Source organism: Phocoena sinus, chromosome 16 (assembly GCF_008692025.1).
Source record: "Phocoena sinus isolate mPhoSin1 chromosome 16, mPhoSin1.pri, whole genome shotgun sequence".
Lineage (NCBI taxonomy): Eukaryota > Metazoa > Chordata > Mammalia > Artiodactyla > Phocoenidae > Phocoena > Phocoena sinus.
In genome coordinates, this window is record NC_045778.1 from 26,760,410 (window position 1) to 26,784,301 (window position 23,892).

Sequence of the window (23,892 nt, forward strand, 5' to 3'; positions counted from 1 at the left end):
TTATCCCCTCTGTTCACCGGCCCCTGGGAAGTTTAAGATTCTTTGGAAGGAGTCAAGCTTTGGTTTCACGTCCCTTCTCTGTGACAAAGGAAGTCACAGGCCAGAGCTATTTTCAACCTTGCCCCTTCATTCCCGAGTATCCTGCTCACGCCGTGAGGGGGCCTTACAGCTCCGCACCGTCCGCGCCGCGCCGGGCCTGTCGCCTCTGCTGCACCAGTTGCTTGTCCAGTTCCCGGAGCTGCTTCAGAAAGCCCCGGTTGGGTAGGACACAGCGGTTCTTGGCCACTTGTTGGATGGCGTCCACCAGGGTCATGTTCCTGTGGATCATCAGGTAGGCCAGGACGAGAGTCGCCGACCGGCTGCGGCCCATGGCGCAGTGAACCAGGATCTTATCTGCAGTGGAGTGGGGAGAAGAAACACCCGCGTTGTAGGGGCAGGGTGGCCTGGAGGGTGGGGCATAGGTGTGAGGCTCACGCAGAGCCAGCTCAGATCCTGACTCTCCCACTATTGTAGGACCCTGGGCAGGTTACTGAGTGGCTGGGAGCCCCAGCTTCCCCATTTGTACAATGGGGATACTGTCAGTATCCTCTTCATTAGGGTCGGTGTGAAGACAATTGGTGCAAAGCAACTTGGTACACTGCCTGGTGCATATTAAAGGTTCAGTAAGTCACAGATGTTATTATTGTTGCCTCGGTGAGGAGGAGGTGGGATTGAAACTGATGCTTCATACCTGCCAAAGCACCTCCAAGGGAGAGCCTTATGAGTTTTTTTAACGCTCACTTTTCATTTATTTATATTTATAATATATTCATATTATTTATTTACTTAATGCTTACTTATTTTGAATAGGGCAGCCACTAGGGTTCGGATTTCAAAAGGTATAAAATGATGGCATTGAAAAGCCTCCCTCGCACCCACCTCCTCAGTTCCCCAAAGCAACAAGTATTACCAATTTCTTCTTCCGGAGAATTATCTGTGCATATACATAGCAAAAACATATTTTTTCTCTTCTTTTCTTGCCCAAAAGGTAGCAAGCTTTACAAACTTTTCTATACCTTGCTTCTTCCATTTAACAGTGTATCTTGGAGACCTTTGTATATCAGTCTCTGAAGAGTTCTCTCTTTGTTATTTCTTCTTGTGGCTGCACAGAGTTCCTCTGTATGGATGAACCATAATCCACTTTGAACGGGATGCATTCCGTCCCGTCCACGGCTGCAGGTGGATTGTGGAGGAATGCAGGCTTTCTGCACCATTTGCAGTGCTGCTGCATTTGATCTCGGATAAGGAGAGAGCACCCACAGTCCCAAAGGGCCCTTTGAGGGGCCGAGACAGAGGGTGCAGTCTGCTTGCCGTGGAGTCTGTGAGCAGTCACGTGGCCTCAGGAGCCTGCAGAGCCCTGGCCTTCTCTCTTGCAGTCCTGGGTTCGAGATCGGTTCTGCTACTAACCACCTGGGTGTGGGGTAGGCCACTCAGCCTGTGGCGCCTCTACTTCCTCAACTGTCAAAAGGGGCAGCAACCTCAGATCAGCTGTGAGCAAAGCCACTTCAGTAAAAATCACACGGTCAGATTTTTTAAAAATTAAAATAGTTTTATTGTGTCATGTGGTATAACCAGGGGATGAATATTCTTACAGCTTAGGTGACCAAATTGTCATCTAGATCAGAGGTTCTCTAAGCATGAGCCAAGACCCTGGGGGTTCCCAAGGTACTCTGAGGAGATCTGTGGAGTTAACATTATTTTCAAAATAGTACTGCGGCGGTGCTCGTCTCTTTCACTCTTGACATTTGCACTGATGGTACAAAGGCAGTGGTGGGAAGAACTGCTGGTGCCTTAGCGTGAATTATGGGAGGGACACTGAACTGTAGTAGTAATCGTTGCATTCACCACCAAGCACTCTTGGGGAAAAAACAAGCCAATTTCCCTTAAGAATATCTTTGATGAAGCAGTTAAAATTAATTTTATCGAATTTCAGCCCTTGGTTACACTTCTTAATATTCTGTGTGATGAAATGGGACGTGTACATAAAGCACTCTGGCTGCATACCGAAGTACGATTGTTATCTCAGGGAAAAGCTTATGGGAGATTGAGTTGCAAGATGAATTAGCCACTGTTTCATGAAACACCATTTTTACTTAAAAGAGTAAATGACAGAAAAACCATGGTAATTCAAACGTGGGTATTTGGCAGACTTTTTCTCGAAGGTGAACAAAGTGAGCCTGTCACATCAAAGAAAACAATTGAGAGTATCTGTTGCCAGTGATAAAATGCAAGCTTTCAAGCAAAAATTAGAATTTTGGAAAACTTCTATCTACTGTGAGATTGACAGTTTCACAATACTCTTAAGATTTTTCTGTTAAGATCGGCAGTCATATTAACAAATGTGTCTTCTGACAATGTACAGTGAAAGTGTCAACATTTGGAAGATCTGCATAACTTAGTGAACAAGATTTTCCACATAACCAATGTGAGATATTACAAAATCATGTGTGGGTTAAAAAATCCATTCAAAATGCAAGAGAGACCAATGGATTTTCATGTAACAGAGTACGAAGTTTATAGATATGGTTTCAGATTCCACATCACAACTCACCTTTAAGACGCTTTCACTTGTCAAGTTTTGGTGTAGTATCAAAGAGGAATATCCAGTTTTCTGAAAAGGCTGTTAACATATCCCTTCCTTCTCCAGCTATATATCTGAGTAAGGCTGGATTTTCTCCATATACTTCCACCAAAACACCATATCACAACAGACTGAATGCAGAAGCAGATATAAAAACCCACCTGGATTCTCATAAGCCTAACATCAAAGAGATTTGCAAAAATGTAAAATAATGCCATGCTTTTCCCTACTTTATTTTGGAAAATATAATTTTTTTCATAAAAATATGTTAATATGCAGTGGGTTCACTTTATTAGTTTTAAATAAATATTTTTACAATTTTCAGTTCTTATTTCTAATAGAGTAGATATTGATAGATCTACCCTACATAAATGCTCTTTGAGGCCTTCAATAATTTTTAGGAGTGTGAAAGGGATCTGAGACCATAAAGTTCGAGAACTGGAAGATCTAGAAGCATCTCCACACCAGACTTCCCTGGTGGTCCGGTGGTTAAGAATCCCCCTGCCAATGCAGGAGACATGGGTTCGAGCCCTGGTCTGGGAAGATCCCACATACCACAGGGCAACTAAGCCGGTGCACCACAACTACTGAGCCCATGCTTTAGAGCCCATGAGCCACAACTACTGAAGCCCATGTGCCTAGAGCCCGTGCTCCGCAACAAGAGAAGCCATCACAGTGAGAAGTCCATGCACCACAATGAAGAGTAGCTCCCGCTCGCCACGACTACACAACTAGAGAAAGCCCTCCACAAGAAAAAAGCTCCCTTCCGCCACTATCATGGCAACAGCTGGGCCGAATGAGAAATCCACCACTATCATGGCAACAGCTGGGCCGAATGAGAAATCACCATGAGAAGCAGCTTTCCACAAAGCACCTCAACATGTTTTATCTCATTTCATCCTTAATACAACCATCAAGATTTCATCATCCTCATCCCTGCTTTACAGATGGGGAAAGAGTCGAGGCGAAATGACTGCTAGAGGTCACCCAGGATGATGGTGCCATCTCTAAAAATAGTTAAAAGCAACTTGTTATTGAGACCCTACTGTGTGGTGGCTACTTGCTGCTGTGCTCTGGGGACAGAAAAAGTAATGAGATTAGCGTCTCTGGCTGTCCCCAGCACTGCCACCACTGCCATCCCAGTGGCGGCCCTCTCCTGTGGTTCTGGGATCCCTTTGCTGGGGTCAAGCTGGCTGGGGCACCTTGAGCTGTGTGACCCCAGTGCTGTCCCTGTTCCTGATTCTTATGCCTGAGGCCTGGAAGGATGACCAAGGAGACACTCACGGACATCACTGGGTTTATGGAGCGCCAGCAGGAGATGAGAAGAGCTTGGCAAAGAACACTTCTGAATGGACGTGGCTCCCCGTGTCCCTCTCACCTCCACTCCCCACTTGCCTCATGGGACCAAGCCCAGGACAGCAGTGATGGTCAGCAACCGTGGCAGCATGAGCTGTGCAAGTGGGCCCAATACCAGGCACCAGGATTCTCTTTCCCCACCCACCCCAGCTGGAGAGGCCTGCACACCCTGCCCTATGGTAAGGACCCTACTGGTGGCCTTTCCACACACACAGTGCTGACACAGAAGGCGCCCATAAAAAACTGTTAATTTTATCAGGATTCGTTTCCACGAATCTCCACAGGCTAACCATGCAGGCCTCCAGTCCCCATCGCTGAGCTGCAAGAGTGTGGCCGCCTTTTCCCCCCGCCCCGTGCACCTGGGCCAGAAAGGCCAGAGGGCGAGAAGCAGGGCGGCTTCTTCAGTGCTGGGTGGGGTTTGGGGGTGGCTGGCCCAGCTCATGGACGTGACTGTCCTCCTGGACTGGAACGTCTACCTCTGGCATTCTAATCCCCACAGACTGTTCCAGAGGCTGCCTGGCCCCTTGCCAGCTCTGCTGATAACTAAAGCGTTTCTTCCTCCCCTGGCAAAAAGGGTAATTCTTTCTGTCATGACTAAAGACTTGAAACAGACGAAAGCTGTAGTTCATTAAGTCTTTAGGGAGCCTGAAGTCTGTTAAGCGGGAGGGGGGGGAGGGGAGAGAGAGGGGGAAGGGGCTGGGGGTCCTCCGCTCCAGCAGAAGGTCCTCCTGGCTGAACTTTGCTTTCATGACAGCAGCACTAATGCCGTCAGCCGTGTGAGCTTGGTGGGCCTCCTAGGGTAGAGGACCCGTCCCCAGACTCTCAGGGCACTGCTCCCTCTTTGCTCTGTGGCTCTGCTAAGCACCACCCTTTGGGGCCCAGCGTTGGATGGTGAGAAACTGCTCCCAGGAGAGTTCAGGAGACATGCAAGGAAGGCTGCATTCAGCCTGTTCACAGCATGGTCCATACCAGAGGAAGCCGAAGGGAGCATTGTCAGGCTTGGCATTTTCTAGGTCAGTGGCTTTCACACTTCTTTGTGTGACAACCGCCTCCCGCCCTCCGCAAATCATAAAATTCACAGCTAACGAGTACATGGGTTCAGCCTAGCCCATATCTTCCAAGCACTTTATATGTTCATCGTAGTCAGTCCTCAGAACAACCTGATGAGGTAGATGAAATTAGTATCCCTGTTTTATCGAGGAGGTAGCTAAAGTGCAGAGAAGCAATGCGTCTGAGTCACACAGCTGGGAAGTGGCAGGACTATGATTCAAGCCCAGGCCACTGAAGCCAGAGGACTTAGATGTTAAGGGGGCTTCACAGGTACGTGTGTATCAGACAAGACTTTCACAAACAATTTGTGCTTTTTTTACATGCAGTGTACGCTGATGTCTTCTATTCTTTCCTAATCTTTTCAATTTTTTTTTTAAAGAAATCCTAGTCAAAGCCACGAAATTGATTTTATAACCCACTGATAGGCCACAATTTATGTTTGAAAAATGATGGTTTCAATTAAATATTTCTCCTTTGGCCTTCACCAAAAGGTGAATTCCCGCAATCTTATGAAGAAAAACCAAATCCAGAACCTCTACTGTTTACCTAATGGCACGTTTTCACTGGCAACCAGAAGGTGGGTCTCTGTCACTCAAATCAGACGTATAGGCTAAGCCTGTTATCACCAACCACCCCCCGACTTCCTTGGTTTGTGTGGGATGCCCTTTGTCTCCCACTCACTACCTTGGAACCTGCAAAAGCAGAGTTCCTACTTCTCCCGAAATAGTTCTGCACACATGGAAGTCCTCAGAAAAAGGATGCATGGCATGTTTTAGAACTGCCAGGGGGCAGGCTTGTATGTGCTGCAGTGGGTCAGGATACCCTTAAAATACCCTGAAAATCTGGTCTGATTAAAGCTCAGAAGCGCCAGAGAAACAGCCTCTTGCTCAAACACAGACTTCATTTATTTCTTCCAACCTACCGTATCCATAATAGATTGTAAGGTGGCTTCCAAAGCAGCCTGTGGACTGTTTGTTCAAGTAAAAGAAAGAATAAAAGGAGAGTGGTGATACTAAAATCTGATCTTTAGAGCTGCATGGTATCCGCCCTGGGATTTCTTAGAAGATTTCATTAAATTAAAACCACAGTAACTCAGCTCTGAGGATGCTGTGCCAGGAGCAGTGAAGGCAGTCCAAATGGGGCTCCCGAGGCAGTATGTTGTCCGTACTTCTTTTTCTGATGAAGAAGGACAAGTTCAGTTGTTTTAGATCCTATAACCAGCTGGAATGTCTCACCTTCCATGATACTGGGTGACCTCTTATACAGCAAAGTCACCAGATGCTCAAAATAAGGACAAAGGGCTCTTCCGTGAGGCCTGAGTGACAGAAGCGATGCCCGTTGGTCCCTGATTAACTCTGTGACCCTCAGCACATCAGCTGGCTTCTCTGGGTCTCTGTTTCCCCAGCTCTCAGGGCAGAACACTGGACTAGATTATCTCTACGATTTCTCAAGAGTGTCTGAGGTAGCCTGGTGAGTTCTTTCGGAAGGGTCAGATCAGGGTAGGGCAGACACAGGGGTGGGCCCCATGTGGCAGATTATAGACCACAGGTACAGCTCTGCAGCACCACAAGGGATGCTTTTCAAAAAGAGGGAACGAGACTGGCTGTGAGGAGCCGTGGTGGGAAACGCTATACACTAAGCTGAAGCTAGCCAAGGAAGAACAGGAAAGACAGAGCAAGGAAAAGGACATGTCTTTGCCTTTTGGCCAGACTGTCCATCAACACCTCTTACATCAAGAGTATAATAAGGAATATACGAATGCGTCTGGCTCCTAAAATGCTACAGGAGTGTTCCGTAGTTTTCCAGGGAGTGACTAGACCCGTCCAGGCTGCCTACTGCCTGTGCCATACATGCTGAGCACACGCCATCTCCACGTATGGAGTCTCTGACAATGCTGACGAGCTTTTTATTTTGTTACTCTGACTACTCAGGGCACAGGTTACAAACTGATGGCCACTGGGTTTCTTTTGTCTGGGCTGTGCCGCGTTTTAAGAGATTTTCAATTTGTTGCCAACACTTAAAATTTGAGCAATTTTACGTTAAAATCCAGATTGGAGACTTTTCCTGAAAAGTCAGATCTACCACATTGGCGCTGATTCTCACAAGACAATCATTGGTTGGGACTGAGTAGCAGCTGTCCCCTTTGGAGGGGATATGGGGCTCTCAGCTCAGCCACAATCACCCTCTCCCCTCACCCCGTGGCCACACGCAGCCAGCGTCATCCATTTATGGCCTCTGCCTTGTCCTGAAGGGTTGGGGTTTGAGCCCTCAGCTTGAGGAATTCTTTAGATATGCAAATACAAAGGGCACAGAGAAGGGAGTCTGGCCTCCCACTGGCAACAGGGTCCTGTCCTGCTTCCCATCCCTAGCCAGCTGGGCGAGGCCCACACTCCCTGCATGTCCTCTGACCTGTGGATATGCTTTTCCCTCTTGACTGTTTCTCGGGTAGGTGCTTGAGACCACCCGGTCTACCCGTCGCGATCCACACCAGCCTGACATCTCCACATCGATGCTCTGAGATCTGTCCAGGCCTAAACATATGACCCCAAAGCCCATTCTTTCCGATTCCGGCAGTGGGGGCAGACTCTAAAATGGCATGCCAGGACCCCGGCAGGCTGTCCTATGCGTGTATCATACCACTGTAGTTCAAAGTTGGAATGTCTTTTTTTCATTTTTTTTTTTTTACCCCCTCTGGGGGTTGGAAACTTTATGATGATGATGTGCACGTGCTGGTGTGGTTATGTGCTTCGTGGTGCGAGACCTCTCTTTATCAAACACATCTGACAGCCTGCTGTGCACCAGGTTCTAGGCTAAGTGCTTTTTGTGGGTTACTGCTGATCCTCATTATAACCTTTCAAGGTAAATATTTTCATCACCGGATGGAGAAAGCAAGGCTTAGAAATCACATTTTTGTGCAGTGTGAATTTGAATGCAGCCTTGTCTTCTCCAAAGCCTTCCAGGCCCCTTGCATTGAGGGGATGGTTGAAGATATAGTAACGGCAAGTTGAACGCATTAAACAGAATCGGAAGGATCGTGTGGTGGTAGCTCTTTGTTTTTTCATGTCAAACATGTTTTCAGTTAACTTCAAATACTGTGAGGCGAATTTCACCTTATGGTGATGAGTCAGAGTCCAGTTGCTTTTTTGATCCTGCTTGGAAACCCAGAATGTGCCTAACTCAAAAGATGGTCCATAAATAGACTCATAAAAAGGATGAGTTTGAAATGAGGTATCCCCTAAGACAAGAACTTCAGCTCTGTGGGTTTTTTTTTTTTCTTTCCTTCCCTCTGTCATAGCCTTCTGAGCCAAAATAAAGACAAACTCTGGGACTGTCCAGCAGACGTGGCCTAGGCCCAGCTGCAGGTTGCAGTTCCTGAAACAGGCCCGTTGGTCAGTCACTGAGTCTTGTAATCCCAACCACTTGTGGTAAGAAAGGCCTTTAGTAACTGTATACCCTGAATTATGTGATGGCCCCCTAAAAGGGTATGACACGTAGGGCTGAAGTCAGAGCACAGATCAGGGAGTTGAAGTCCCTCTGGCCTCTGTGGAATGTCACTGAGATACATCCTGCAGTAATCACAGCATATTGGCTCAGCCAGATGCATACCTACACTGTGCCCTTCTCCCCAGAGTAGCCTTGTAGACTTTACCTGGATTAGGGCCGCTAAAACTGCATTTTGGCTACGAGGACTAGTACTGTGATTTAAAAGACGGTTAATTAACTTGGGGAAACTTGGACATCATGAGTGTAAAACTCAGATTCTCAAATATAGTTTGCCACTTAGAAAGAATAGGTTGTCAGCTTTCTACAGGAGGGTTTACTAGACTGAATATGACTAGGGTGGGAGGATGAGGGAGGCAGGTATGAACTTGGTTGGCTGGCAGGAGAATCTGAAGTCTCCCCTAGATTCCCACTCAAGTCAGCTCCCTGAGGGTTTTCGAGCATCGAGGCTCTTGGCTATTAGTCTGGTCTGGACCCAGGCACAGTTAGCACCTTGGCAGCATCCCACCGTTGAGGGCTCCCAACCACCCCTGGCGTTCAAAAGATGGCTGCTGTGCCTCAGGGAAGACAAATTCAGGCCAAAGGCCTCTCCTCAGAGCCCTCCTGATTCTGACTTCCCATAGCGGCAACCAAGGGCCAGACCCCAGCAGCAGCAAGCTCAGTGGTGCGCACAGCCTCCGGGGGAGCAGACATTTCCAGCAACCCTGGCAGGGCGGGATTTGCAAGGGGAGCTTACTTAAAGTGTGCAGATGCCGCTTACCACCAGGCTGAGGGGCGGGGCCTCAGGCTGGGGGTGGGGCCTCGGGCTGGGGCGGGGCCTTGAGGTGGCCAAGGGCTGGGGGCGGGGCCGTGCGCAGGCCGAAGGTCTCTTACTGTGATCGTAGCGGAGCGCAGCATCAATGAAAGCGGCCGCTGGGTAGAAGAAGACGCTGAGGTCGAAGGTGGGCAGGTCATCGGCCTCGACGCCGTGGTACTCGATGGCCATGTCGCGGTAGTAGTCGGGTCCGGTGTCTACGTTCCAGCGGCCGTGGGCCGCGTTCAGCACGTGCGTGAAGCCTGCCTTCTGCAGTCTGTAACGGTCCAGCGCCGTCGCCCTGGGTGCGAGGGAAAGAGGCTGGTCGGCTGCGCGAAGCCTTGGCCTGGATCTGGGGGAAAGTCCGGTGCAGCCCATGGGTTTCCGCTCTCGATTCCGGCTTCCAAAATAAGGCCTAGCCGTTGAAATGAAGGACTTCCCTACTCCAAGCCCTGCTCTTACCGACCCCTTGGCCACTGTGCCCTATTCTTTTGTCCATTCATTCTTTCATTCACCAAATACAGAAGAGCTTGGTGCTGGAGACTCCAGTGGTCTGCGGGAGTGGACTGTCAGCTGCCAGATCCCCTCTAAGGCCATCAGAATAACCTGTTCATTAGGCAAAGCTGAATGTAAGGGAGAGGGCCACCTTCATAGAGCCTCGGGGAGACCCTTTAAAGCCGGCCCCTCCTCTGAACCCTCTGGATGTTTACAGTGTTTGGAGGTTGGGGCTCGAATGAATGGTTTCAGATGGGTCATTCAGGGAATTCCCTGATGGTCCAGTAGTTAGGACTCCACCCTTCCACTGCAGGGGGCACAGGTTCGATCCCTGTGCAGAGGAACTAAGATCCCACAAGCCAGTGTGTTGTGCCCTACCCCCAAAAAAACAAAAACTTGAAAAAAAAAAAATAAGATGGGTCATTCAGTGTGACGGTTTGATTGGGATCTGGCAAAATTCTTAATCTTAATGTTCAAGAGATTGGTGAACACAGTGCAAAACCTTTGCTTTGATAAGTGAATCATTGTCTACTTGGGCAAAGCACTGTTCTGAAGAGGAGAGCTGTTTGAGGAGTCTGTTACTGGAATTGATTTTAGGAAGTTCTTGAAGCCAAGAATTTTCAGGAACAAAGAGTAAAAGTCATGTTAAAGTAGGTGGCTTTGGAACATGGGGCAAAGGAAGCAGGAGTTATTTCGGCCTAGAAGGGCCAGGGGATACTTTATTGGAGAGAGGGCTTTGAGCCTGCCTTACTACAAGTGTCAACACTTGGTGATAGAGGGGAAGAGGGAGGCAAGGGCATGCCCAAGCCAAAGAAATAGCACAACCTAAGGGATGGAGGCTGGAGATAATGAAGGGCTTCCAGGAAATGTTTATTATTTCCTGTAACCAATCATTTATCCCCAATTTAATGATTTAGAATCTATTGTGTGCCGAGCACTGTCCTGGGTACTGATGATGCAGCAATAAGCAGGTTAGTCAAGGTCCCTTGGGAAGCTTAGATTATGATGGGGAAAGCAAATAAGTGGATAAATAATTTCAGATAGCAGTAAGGCTGTGTAGAGTGACCGTGGTCCTGTTTTTGGTAAGGTAGTCAGGGAAGGCCCCTGCGGGGAAGTGGCATTTAAGCTAAGACTGAGGGGTGATAAGGGCCTAGGCAGGGGAAGATTTGGAGGGAAAGTGTTTCCTCCAGGCAGAGGCAACAGCAGATGCTAAGAACAGAAGGGAGACTAGTGTGGCTGTAATAGCAAGGGTGGTAGTGGTACAAGGGGAAGCTGAAAAGGGGGGCTGGTTCACGGTGGGCCCTGTAGATCGTAGGGAAGAGTTTGGATTTTACTCTAAGTAATGTGGTATGCCACATGCCGCAGAGGAGTTTAAGGAAGGGCTGAGCATTGTTTACTTTTTTAAAGATCAGTCTGGCTGATGCATGGAGATGGGTTGGAGAGGAACATAAAATAGAAGCAGGAGCTCTGTTGGAGGCTGTCGCGGTTATACAGCCAAGAGAGGAAGGTGGCTGGAGTAAGTCACAGCAGACTTGCTGATGGATTGGGAATGCGGGCAGAGAGGAGGGGACTGGTTTGGCCAGAGCATAGCATATGAGAGGAGAGATGAGAAAGGTCTGGAGAGGGAGTGTGGGATTTGACCATGGAGTGCTTGGATGTCAGGATCTGCATTTGGACATCAAGGAGAGCTTTTGATGGTGTTTGAGGAGGGTGATCCCATCTGAGATTCGAGATGACGTCTCCCTCAACAGCACAAAGCCCAGTTCTACAGCTCAGGGAAGAGGTGACAAGGGTCTGGAACTGTAACAGTAGGAGGCTAAAAGTGGCAATGCGTTCCAGCTGAGAACTCATCTCAAGGCCACTGGTAAAAGGACGTGGACAGAAGTGAGCATATTGGATGCCAACATGGATCAACACCCTGAGCGGGGAGGCTCCATGCAGTAGAAACACAAGCCATAGTCCCTCGGCCAAGGGCCCCTTGTGTATCGCTGCTTTCCTGGGGCTTTGTATTGGTCATGAGAGGAACCACAGTGGAGTCCAGTGTTTGGAAGAGGGAGACCTGAACACAGGCCTTGAGCTTTTAGAAACATGTGCAAACAGACCATGGGAACTGAGGCGTGGGGAGATGGGGAGTTCCACCAAGCCCCGCAGCTGGCTTTTAGGGCTGCCATCCTGACTACGAAACCCATTCTGCTTTCAATTTTTCCTCAGAAAGGTCTGTTTTTCATTTTTCTCCTCATCCCAAAGTATGTATACAACAAACATTATGCTTTGGGGACATAGATCTGCGCTCAATTAAAGGCTCCACTAATGCAGTCCATCTTGCTGAGTAGCAATCAACCTTACTTTGAGGTTGAGCTCAGTGGAAAAATTAAAATTAACTGTCCTTGACAGGAAGTTCCTACCCACCATAAAGACTGGTCTCGCTGGGTTCTGCAGCTGAATTTCAACATAATCAACTGGCGGTAACAGTTTGCACTTTGCTGCTTTGGGGGTCAAGGATCAGGGTAGATATGCAACAAGATTCATTGCATGACACCTCTACATTCACCGCGCCGCCCCACCAGAGCTGGTTTTGACTGTGTCTGAGGGAGAGAAAGGGGCTCATGCGGAGGATTAGACCTGGTGGGTATCCTGAAGCCCATTGCAGGTTTTTGGGCTCTGTGGCTACCTGGGCCCGGAAGGGGAGGTGGTATCCTCACACACCCCTCGGGAGATTTCCCCCAGCTTGGCTTACTTAGAGTCCAGTTGAGGACTCTGGGTGGTATCCACAGCAGGATGGGGATTTGCAAATACGCAGAGTGACTCTCAGTAGACAGTGGCTGTTTTGAAGGCAGATCCCCAGTTGGCCCAGACACCTAGCTCATCTATCACTGGGAGTGGGATAGAGTCGGAGGGTGCTGCCTGGTGCTGCGTTGTTTAATTTTCTTAACTTTCAGGGCTACCTGCTCAGATATGTGGGAAAGACTAAGAAATGTGCCTCTGCTGAAGGAGAAAAGCTCAGAAGAAAAACAGGGTTAAGAAATTACTTCTAGGATTTAGGTGATTCAGGAGCCTAAACAGCAGTTTCTGGTTGTTTAAGAAAAATCTTAGGCGTAAGTAATCTATTGAGGACACGGGGGCGGGAGAGGGTAAGCTGGGACGATGTGAGAGAGTGCCATGGACATATATACACTACCAAATGTAAAATAGTTAGCTAGTGGGAAGCAGCCTCATAGCACAGGGAGATCAGATCGGTGCTTTGTGACCACCTAGAGGGGTGGGATAGGGAGGGTGGGAGGGAGACGCAAGAGGGAGGGGATATGGGGATATAAGTATACATATAGCTGATTCACTTTGTGATACAGCAGAAACTAACACAACAATGTAAAGCAATTACACTCCAATAAAGATATTAAAGAATTAAAATATGTCATTTAATTACAAAAGTAACACATGTTCTATGCAGAATGTGGAAAACATATTCCCTTCCCCCCCAACACAAAACACCTGTATTTCTACTCCCTAGAGATAAAGACTATTTGCCTTTTGATATAAGATCTTCCAGTTGTAAGCAGAAACTAACACACCATTGTAAAGCAATTATACTCCAATAAAGATGTTAAAAAAAAAAAAAAGATCTTCCAGTTGTTTTTCCATGAATAGATTTTATATAAAGGTTGGGGTGGGGGTTACAATACTATATACAATACTATATATACGGTTTCCAAAACTTTGCATGGTGATATATTGTAAACTTTTTTTTGGAAGCATTTTTTAAAGTTTCTTTTATTTATTTATTTTTGGCTGCGTTGGGTCTTCGTTGCTGCACGCGGGCTTTCTCTAGTTGCGGCGAGCAGAGACTTCTTTTGTTGCAGAGCACGGGCTCTAGGTGCACGGGCTTCAGTAGTTGTGGCACACAAGCTCAGTAGTTGTGGCTCACGGGCTCTAGAGCTCAGGCTCAGTAGCTGTGGCGCACAGGCTTAGTTGCTCCACAGTATGTGAGATCTTCCCGGACCAGGGCTCGAACCCATGACCCCTGCATTGGCAGGTGGATTCTTAACTGCACCACCAGGGAAGCCCTGGCAGGTGGATTCTTAACCACTGCGCAACCAGGGAAGTCCCTGTAAACATCTTGTTAGGTCAACATACAGCCTTCAATAGCTGCATACTATTCCATTCCATAGGTAAATCTCAGTTTTACCTCACCAAGCCCCTAGCTTTGGACATTTGTGTTCTCTCTCTCTCGTCTGTCTCTCTCGTCTGTCTCTCTCCTGGAGACAGAGTGATGGGAGTTACAATAAGAAACACTGTAAACAAACAACTTGCTATGTTTCTTTGGGCACATCTCTGTGTCCTTAGGAGAGATTTTTTTGAAGTGGAATTGCTGGGTCAACAGATATGAGCATTTTAAACACAGTTGATACTTGTTACTAAATTGTCTTCCAGAAAGTTTGCTCAAATTAACATTCCGATTTTTGTTCATTTCTAATTTCATAGACCAAAAAAATGTCTCATTTTCATTAATTTTAGCAATGAGGCTGAACATTTTCTCCCATATTTGTTGGACTTGTACGGTTTTACTTTTGCAGAACGTTGTCACATCCCTGTTTCTGACCCAGATCTCTTTAGCTCTTCTTCCTGCCTGTGAACCTCTGGCCTCGCTCTGGATTCTGAATCTGGGTTGGAGGGCCAAGAAAGGGACTTTCTTCCTCAGAGACCTTCCCTCCCTTCCTCCTTCTCCGGCCTGGACCAGCCTCCTTTCAGCCCCTCAGAGTTCCTCCAGGAAACTTACTTTAACCAGCGTTGAGGAGTGGCAAGTAAGAGTAGTCTCCCTGTGCAGAGCTCTTGGCATTCCACTTTTTCGGACCTCTTGGGGGCCCTCCTGATTCCTAGCCTACATACCTCAGCCCCTGCCCGGAAGTCTATTTCCCACAGATGTGTGCTGTCACAGAGAGGAGGAGGGACATGCAAGTACGCATCTGTACAAGCCATCCACCAGCTGTCTTGCAGTGGGGAACCAGCTGCTTCCGTGTTGCCAGGATTCTGCACTGGGCATTGACGAAAGTCCACTAAAGCTTGGGCAGTTCTCCGTACCCTCACGTCTGTGAGGACCCACTGAGTTCCTGCACCTAATCATGGACTCCTGTTCACCCACAGCCCACATCCTGTAATCTGGCACCTTATTTATTCTGATGCGTGTGACACTTGTGGTGGCACATCAGTTCGTGGGCATGACCCTGATGGTGACCTTCTCCTTCTCTGGAGTCTTGACCACACCTACTCCTTGCAAGTGAATTTTAAAACAGCAGGCACATTTCTAGCTTTTGATCTCCCTCAATTCACCTGATATGAAGGCAAAATTCACTAGCTGTCTGGTTTTTTGCGTGTTCTTGTTACTTGCTGTTGATGAAGCTGTTTGGCTGTGAGGCTCTGCAGAAAACACAGGGCTCACAGGTGTAGTTTGTAAGCTTAAACTGCTGCATGAATCAAAACAATGACCCTCTGGGACCCTCAGTTTTCTTTATTTGTTAAATAGAACCAATTACATTGGCAGTACTTTCCTTACAAGATTCTTGTAAAGTTGAGTGATGCAATATTCAAGTTTCTTTAAAAGGTGAAAAGATAAATTCCAGGGTGGGGGGCAAACAATAGGAAGATGCACGACAAAATGTTATCCGTGGTTATCTCTGGGTAACAGAATTATAGGGAATTTTAATATTCTTTTTGTCTGTGCTTTGTAAATTTTCAGTAATGAACATAACATATATTCACTTAGTGGGTAAATATATACCATGATTTTTATTGATGTTCTATCCTTAGTTCTCAGGAGAGACTGTTGCAAAGACATAAGGTGGTCTCGGTGTTTTTAACTCCTTAGAAATCTCTCCATCATCTTCCCCACCCCCCTAGACTCTAGACCTTCGAGGATGGAGGCTAAGAGGGGAAAGACAATGCATGGGAAGCCTGGTTTCAAGAAATGGTGTTGTATTAATCACTAGACTAGGCATTTGGCTAAGCATGAAAGGAAATGGTTGACATCGCTGGGTGAAAAGCCGTCACCCAGCATGAGAAGGCCCAGCCAGGCCAGGGCCACCGCGTCTCACCCTGGGCACCTTGCCCACGACTGGTGCCCAGTTGTACCTTAGTCGCCTTCAGTACCTGGAGGCTCAGAGTCCAGGTTTTCTAGTTCTTTCAGGTGACATTCAGCATGTTAAATTGTCAACCTTGGCTGTGTTTTTGCTGCCCACCCTGGACAAGCAGGTCAAGTTTTAGCTCTACTTGGTGCCTCAAGGCTGAATTAGTTCTTTCTTTTTTGGGGAGAGAGATTGCAGCTGTCCAGGTGCACCAGTGAGAGGTCCTCTCTTGAGCTGAGGACCGTCTCAGCCATTGATTTGCCTTCTTCTCACTCTCCAGCCTCTTCGACTACAGGCCAGCCCCAGAGCTGCCACTGGCTTCAGAGGCTGTCGGTCTGGTTGGGAGCAGAAAAGCAGAAAGGGTGAGCTGGAGAGGCCCCTGGCATGTGAGCTCAGGCTGGGTGGAGCTAGCCCAGGCATTTGAAGAGTCAGGCTTTATAGGGAGGGGCTGCTGGCTGTCGATGACCCCAAAAGCCAGACCTTGGAGGCGACTGTAGTTATAATAAAAATAGGGCTCCCACCATTCAGGCAGAAGCAGAGCAGCTTCGCAGAGCCTTGGTGTTGGCTTATAGGGCTGCCTCTATCGTGAGAGAGAAGAGAGATTTCTCAATTATCCTGTTGCAACCAAGCCTTACTATGGGGAGCCTGTCCTGCCCGGGACTTTACAATCTCTTTGATGGTAGCCAGGATATTTCCCCTCCTGCTGACTACTGGGGAGAAGCAAGACAGAAAGAAAAAAGAATTTGCTCAGAAAATGGAAGATGTGAATGAGATTAAAGTGAGAATATTTAAATTACAGAAATTTAGTGCTTTCAAGCATCCTCAAGCACTTCTGAAGCACCCATTTAGGGACTGCTGATTGATAAGAGGTGATGAATTATTCTTATCTCATCATCAATGCCAGTCCCTGGCTCTCTGGAGGGCAACCCTTGGTTAACCTAATTTGAATCTAATTTGTATGACTTAAAAGTAGTAAAACAAGTACATGCTTGAGCCTAATAAAGCCTAATTTATTTAATAAGACATTTCTTAAAGAATTTTACTTTAGAGCTGGAAGGGACGTTGGAAATCATCCCTTTATTTTACAAATAAAGAAACTGAGTCCCAGAACAATAAGATGTTTTGCCAAAGGCCACACAGAATGGCCACCCACACAGGAGGCTTGAACTCTCTGCCCCTATCCTGCTGGAGGGCTTTCGCTCTACTCCACACTGTCCCCAAGGTTCCCACTTGCAGATTCAGACCCCCTACCAAGTTGTAGGAAATGGGTGGGAGAGGGTGGCTGTGCTTTGAGCCCTTGAGCGAGGAAGACTTCCCCACGAGGCCACCAAAAGGTAGCTGCCTGGCCTGCACTGACCCCCGCCGCTGACCCAGCACATTTCACAACATCAGCCACATCCCTCTGTCGGTGGCCTCTTCTCGCCAGGCTGTGGTGATGGTGGAGTGGGTGGGAGGATGGGGGGGACATCTCTGCTCTCCTCAGGCTGGTAAGCAACAGACACTTGGAGTCACCAGGCATCCCATTTGGTGATCCCCTTGGAATAAGCTGAGATTGAGAAAATGCTTTAGACGTTCAGAAACCCACAGGCGTGTAAGGCTTTGATGTGGTACTGCCCCCTCAGGCCTTAGGCCACCCGGGTCCCTGGAAGGCCGGGACAGCATCCATGGAGGGAGTAGGCTGGAGAAGGCCCAATAAGAGGGACTTCCTTCCTTCCAACCTGGACTTGGGTTCATGATAGCATCTCATGGGAGAAATTTGACCAGGGGTGTTTTCTGTCCCAAGGCTGCCCTTAGCAGAGGGACGCTGAGTGGCAAAGTGTAGTGACTGTTCTCTACCTCCGTCTCACACTGTGAGTTGGATTTCCAGAAGCTGCCTGATCTCTAATAGTTCACACACAGTGGGTGTGCCAGGAACTGTGCTGAGAATCAGATGTATTAACCCATTGAATCCACATCTTTTAGGTGAAGAAATTGAAGCTCCGAAAGCTTGAGTGACTTGCCCAAGGCCACATGGGAACCAGTAATTTGACCCAGACGTTGTGGCTCCAGAGCAGATGCCCAGCCATTCTGCGCTTGAGGAGAGAGGAGTGGGGAAAGAATGAGCTGCTTCTTGGGGGTCAGTCTGGTGCCCAGCAGGTCCCAGGCATCGTTGGTCTAGACTTCAGGAGCAAGCCGGTGGCTCTAGCCGCCTCAGGACACCCATTCTCACTCCTGGATCCTAACCACCTTAACTTTCAGATCCTGGCTTTTAAGGATCTTAGGCGCTTTTAGGGAATGGAAACACTCAACCTAAATGCAAATATCAAATTAAACTGAGGCTTCGTGCATGAGGAGCCAGCTATGAGCATTTCACTGCTCTGGCCAATACCTACAAAGAGACGGAGAGACACGGGCATCTGTGCCTACTTTCAGCCAGGCTGTAACCTTGGTGTGGTTGTGTTGACGGTGGAATTAACTTCTTTCTCAGTAAGCATCTGTGAGTCTCATTAACCTTGTTAAGTGGGTGTCAAGGAGGGACCCTGAGCAGAGATGGGGACAAGGTCAGGTGGGTGCTGACCTTGGTCCTCTCCTGGGCTATGCATGCAGGTCACACACGCTGACTGTGGAGCCTGCCTAGACTGTGCATGTGTGTTTGTTTGGGGGCTCAATCAGGCAGAGCTGGATTGAATCAAAAGGGCAGTGACATTCCCTTGATTGAAGGAAGCAAACTTATGGTCAGATGTCAAGGAAGTAAGCATATCTTATTGCGTCAAACCCTATTGTCTGTCGCTCTATTACACTAGGCCATTTGTATCCTGCTCAGACACTCAGTGGCTTCCTGAATAAAGTCCCTTGGCCCTGACCTACCTTCCCAGGTTTCTTTCTCACTAAGTAGCAATAATAACAACATTTGCCTTTGTCTGTTACTTCATAATTTACAAAATGCTTTCACATTCCAATATTTCTTTGAATCCTCTCAGTAACCATCTTTTGAGGCCCAGAAAGTTGAAAGGACCTACCCAAAGCCTCTGCACCTGGAGATGGACTGTGGCTGTGGTACCTTGTGTGTTACCCTTTGGAATGTTGCTGCCCATCCAGAGGGGTGTGTTACACTTTCCTGCCCCATTGTCATGAGGCTTTGGCATGGACTTGCTTTGGCCAGTGAAATGTGGGCATCAGTGTCTTGTGTCACTTCCAAGTCAGTCTGTGGTTTGCCATGTCTCTCTTTTCCCTCTGCCGGGAGCCTGACAATATCCCCAGAGAGGGGCTGAGTCCTGAGTCCTGGAGTCGAGTGGAGAGACCATGGACATGTCACATGAGGGAGAAGTAAACCACTGTTCTGGTAGGCAACAAGATGCTGGGGATACCCTGTCATCACAGCACAGCTAAGTCTAAGCTGATCACACAGTAGTAAAACTTGGCTTAATCTCAGACCCTCTGGAAGCACATTCTCTACTGCATTCATCCCCAATGTTCCAGATGAATCACCCTGTTTGTTCGCAGCTCCATGCCTTTTCTCACCCTGTTCCCTCTGCCTAGAATTCTTTTGAAATCCTATCCATCTTCCAAAGCCAAGCTTAGAACTCACCACTCCTATGATGCTTTCTCAGATCCATAATACCAAGCACTTACTGAGCATTTACTATGTGGCAGCTACTACTCTAGCACTTCACTTGTTTTAATTCATTTAATCTTCACCTGTGAGATAAGCCTTGTTACTGTTGCCGTAGAAGAGGAAGAGAGGTAAAATAAACTTGTCCAAATCACACACTGGTAAATGGCAGAGCCAAGACTCAACCCCATGCTCCTTCCAACCCACTACCTATTTCTCTTTCTATTCCCCGTTACGTGTCTACACATCTCTTCTCCTCAACTGGAAAACAGCTTCTTTATCTGACTGACCACATTTTCTTGATCCTGGTTTGAGAATATATACTGACACTGCCTGGTGGTGTACCCTTGGGCTGGTCACTTAATTTCTCTGAACCTCAGTTTCCTCTTTGTATCCCCCAAAGCTCCTAGCAAGGTGCCCAGTAAATACTGACTGACTAAATGGATGAACTCCATGAGCCTTGGTTTGCTCATTTTTTATAAATTTATTTTTTATTTATTTATTTTTGGCTGCACTGGGTCTTCGTTGCTGTGTGTGGGCTTTCTCTAGTTATGGCGAGCGGGGGTTGCTCAGCAGTTGTGGTGCAGGGGCTTAGCTGCTCCACAGCATATGGGATCTTCCCGGGCCAGGGCACAAACCTGTGTCCCCTGCATTGGCAGGCAAACTCGTAACCACTGCGCCACCAGGGAAGTCCCGGTTTGCTCATTTTTTAAATGGGAGAGATAATGGTACCTCCTTCATAGAGTGTTAGGGGGTTTCAATGATGCCTAGCACAGGGCACGGCACATGGTAAGAATCCAATATAATTTGGCTATTGTTACTATTATAACCTGTAGGGAAGGTAAATCTAGTATGTAATATAGAGAGAGAAAAATCTTACTTCTCACCATGGGGATTGGGAAAGCTAACTTCATGGCAGAAGTGACTTGAGTGGACTTTGAAGAATGCATAGAATCTGGACACGGAGATGAGGTGAAGGGAAGGGCATTTTAGGCAAAGGGAACAGCACAGAGAAAGAGACAGTATAAATCTTTAAATCTTAATCCTCCTTCCCCTATTTATACCATTTGTAGGGTCAGATCTCAGGAAATAATCCTAAATATTAAAAATAAGTTTATGAATAAAGATGTCCACTGCAGCATTATTTATAAAAGTGAGAACGTGAAAGTGACCGATATGTCCAATAGTAGGGAAAGTGGTTAAATAAATGATCTTCTATCCATCTGATATAATACATATATAATTATTGTTACTATTATATTATGATATATATGAGAAGTATATAATAAGAGAAAAGTTTATGAATGACGCTATGTGGAAAAGAGACAAGATAAAATGAATAATCAATATTGTCACAACTATATAAAAAGAATTTAAAACCAAATGTATCATGTAGAAAGTGTAGGAGGAAATGTACTGCAGTCTTAGTAGGCGTGGCTTGGCGTGATGGACTTGGGTGATTGTTTTGAGATATTTAAAAGTTTTCTTCCTTACATTAATCACTATTTTATTATTATAGCTAAACTTTTTCAGTGCTTACTCTGTACTAGGCACTGCACTAATATTTGACATATATTATCTCAATCCATACAATCCTATGAGGAAGGTTCTCTTGTTAACCTGTTACAAATAGGGAAGCTAAGAGATCTATATTTATACAATGAGTTTACATTACTTTTAAAATAGGACAATATAGTTACTACGTTTATGTAATATTTTATTATTAAAAGATAAGAGATTCAGATTTCCCCCCCTTTTTTGCTACTTCAAACAAGATAAACATTGTACATATTTCCTTGTGTATTGGTACTCTTATTTCTGTAAGTCACATTTCTGAAAGCGATATTTGAGGTCAAAGTATATGCATGCCTTTTTTATTTTGAACTAATTTTAGACTTACAGAAAAGTTGCAAAAATAGTACAGAGATTATTTGGCAATAAAGAAGAATAAAACACTAATACACACTACAGCTTGGATGAACCTTGAAAACAGTATGCTAAGTGTAAGAAGCCAGTCACAATTGGCCATTTATTATTATTCCATTTATATGAAATGTCCAGGATAGGTAAATACATAGAAACAGCAGATTGTTGGCTGCCTAAGGCTGGGAGAATATGGGGAATTGAGAGTGATTACTTAATGGGTTCAGGGTTTCCTTCTGAGGTGATGGAAATGCTTTGAAATTAGCTGGTGGTTGTACAGCTCTGTAAATATAATAAAACCGCTGAATTGTACACTCTAAAAGGGTGAATTTTATGGAATGCAAGTTATATCTCAATAAAGCTATTGTTTTTTAAAAAGTAAACAATAGAGTCCCTATTTAGGGGAACCCACATTCCCCAATGTTCATAACTGAGAAATGATGGATAAATTATGGTACAGCTATACTAAGGAATATTGAAAGTACAGAAGAGTATAATTCCTTTTTTCTGCTAAAAATTATTTAAAAGAAATAAAAATCCTGGGCTTCCCTGGTGGCGCAGTGGTTGAGAGTCCACCTGCCGATGCAGGGGACACGGGTTCGTGCCCCGGTCCGGGAAGATCCCACATGCCACGGAGTGGCTGGGCCCATGAGCCATGGCCGCTGAGCCTGTGCGTCCGGAGCCTGTGCTCTGCAACGGGAGAGGCCACAACAGTGAGAGGCCTGCGTACCACAAAAAAAAAAAAAAAAAAATCCTTTAAATGTATGCATATATTTCCTTATATTTGCAATAACATACATAAAGTGAGCTTAATGCTGGTTACTCAGGGCAGAGTTAAGAGAGGACAAAGGGAGATTATGCAATTTTTTATAACCCTCTATTTAGTTTAATTTAGTGTAAAAGGGCATATAATTTTTGTAACTTTTTCCATTTAAAAATATTAAGAAAGAAAAAAGAAAAGGGGGTTCTGCCCCTGATTTCCCATGACTAGACAGTTATCTCTAGGTTTTTAAGCAGCAAGGTGTTTATTAAAAATCACACATGCAGTGGTCCTGCACCATCTCAGAGAGATGAGCCATGAGCTGGAATCCTGGGGGGATGGCGGGAGGAGCAGGATGAAAGCTTCTGGGTTAGGCCAAACGGCATTTGAATCCCAGCTCTCAGCTATTTACTGAGCTGTGGACCTTGGGCCAGTTACTTAACTGCTCTGTGCCTCAGTTTCCTTGTCTTTAAAATGGGAGTAATTAGATGACCTCTCATTGGGCTGTAGTGAAAATAAAGTGAGGTCATGCATGCAAGATGCTTAGCACAGTGCCTGGCACATAGTATTCAATAAAGAATAAGTACAATTATTATTATTATTTACAGTAGGCACTTCCTAATTGTTTGAAGAGTGGGGAATGGTGACTATAAAAATCTAGAGGGGACAGTAACCTCAACTTTACTGGGTCTACCGTGCTTCCTGACACATATGGTGATGTGCTCTTATGCCACCCACCTGAGAACTGACTTTATTCTTGCTAGTCTTATCCCCATCTAAAATAAAAGACTACATTTCCCAGCTTCCCTTGCAGCTAAGGGCAGGGGAAGTCTTGGGTGGGACTTCCCTTCGGGAAGATGTCCTTTTCCTCTTCCTTGCCTTCAGCCTTCCAGTGGTCTGGATCCTACAGTTGATGGCAGGTTCCCTGCTAGCAGTGTCAGACCTTGAAGCAACCCTGAAGGAAGAAACCACACCCTGGGGATGGTGGAGCCCGAGCCTGGGAGCCTGAGCCCCTGGTGACCCTGGAGTCACTATGCTAGCCCCAGCTCGCCTTCCTCTGCACTTCTTTTATGTGAGAGAGAAACCAATCTCTATCTTGCTTAAGCCCCTTTTCTTTTTTTTTTTTTTGGCGGTACGCTGGCCTCTCACCGCTGTGGCCTCTCCCGTTGCGGAGCACAGGCTCCGGACTCGCAGACTCAGCGGCCATGGCCCACGGGCCCAGCCTCTCCGCGGCATGTGGGATCTTCCCGGACCGGGCACGAACCCGCGTCCCCTGCATCGGCAGGCGGACTCCCAACCACTGCGCCACCAGGGAAGCCCAAGCCCCTTTTCTGAGTTTTCTGTGATAGGAAAATAAACCCAGCCCTAGCTAATAGAGTTCTCTCAGAACCAACCTAAAAAGCAAGAGCTCATGGCAGGAAGGTGGCGAGGGCTGTGCCCTGGGGAGGGCTGGCTACCAAAGGTGAGGCTGGGCCTCGCCACTTACTCATCGCCGATGTAGAGCTTGGGCCAGACCTCGTTGACATGCGTGTACTGGGGACTGCCCTTCCAGAAGAGACGCTCCAGCTCAAAGGCTCCGGGGGTACAGTAATCCTCAGCTTCCCCCTCCTCCTCCACCTTCGGCAGCAGCTTCTTGGCAGACGGGTAAGCATTCTTGAGGCTTGTCTTCGGTTCTCTGGATGTCAT

The 23,892-nt window shown here is 46.9% G+C and overlaps 1 protein-coding gene across 1 annotated transcript; it reads right to left on the minus strand.

Annotated features, from left to right (window-relative positions):
* On the minus strand, positions 1-23,892 carry DUPD1 (dual specificity phosphatase and pro isomerase domain containing 1). Its single transcript, XM_032608844.1, has 3 exons — positions 23,693-23,892; positions 9,401-9,621; positions 1-393 (listed from the first exon to the last, which is right to left on the minus strand). Exons 1-3 carry the CDS (start codon positions 23,890-23,892, stop codon positions 164-166), a joined length of 651 nt encoding a protein of 216 aa, XP_032464735.1. The 3' UTR covers positions 1-163.

What these genes read in the sequence shown, in the direction of transcription:
- DUPD1 (XM_032608844.1), bottom strand. Translation starts at nt 23,892, where the DNA reads ATGACATCCAGAGAACCGAAGACAAGCCTCAAGAATGCTTACCCGTCT. An exon ending in AAGCTCTACATCGGCGATGA is followed by an intron (nt 9,622 to 23,692) that starts GTAAGTGGCGAG and finishes CCTCGCACCCAG; the next exon opens with GGCGACGGCGCTGGACCGTT. An exon ending in TGCGCTCCGCTACGATCACA is followed by an intron (nt 394 to 9,400) that starts GTAAGAGACCTT and finishes ACTCCACTGCAG; the next exon opens with ATAAGATCCTGGTTCACTGC.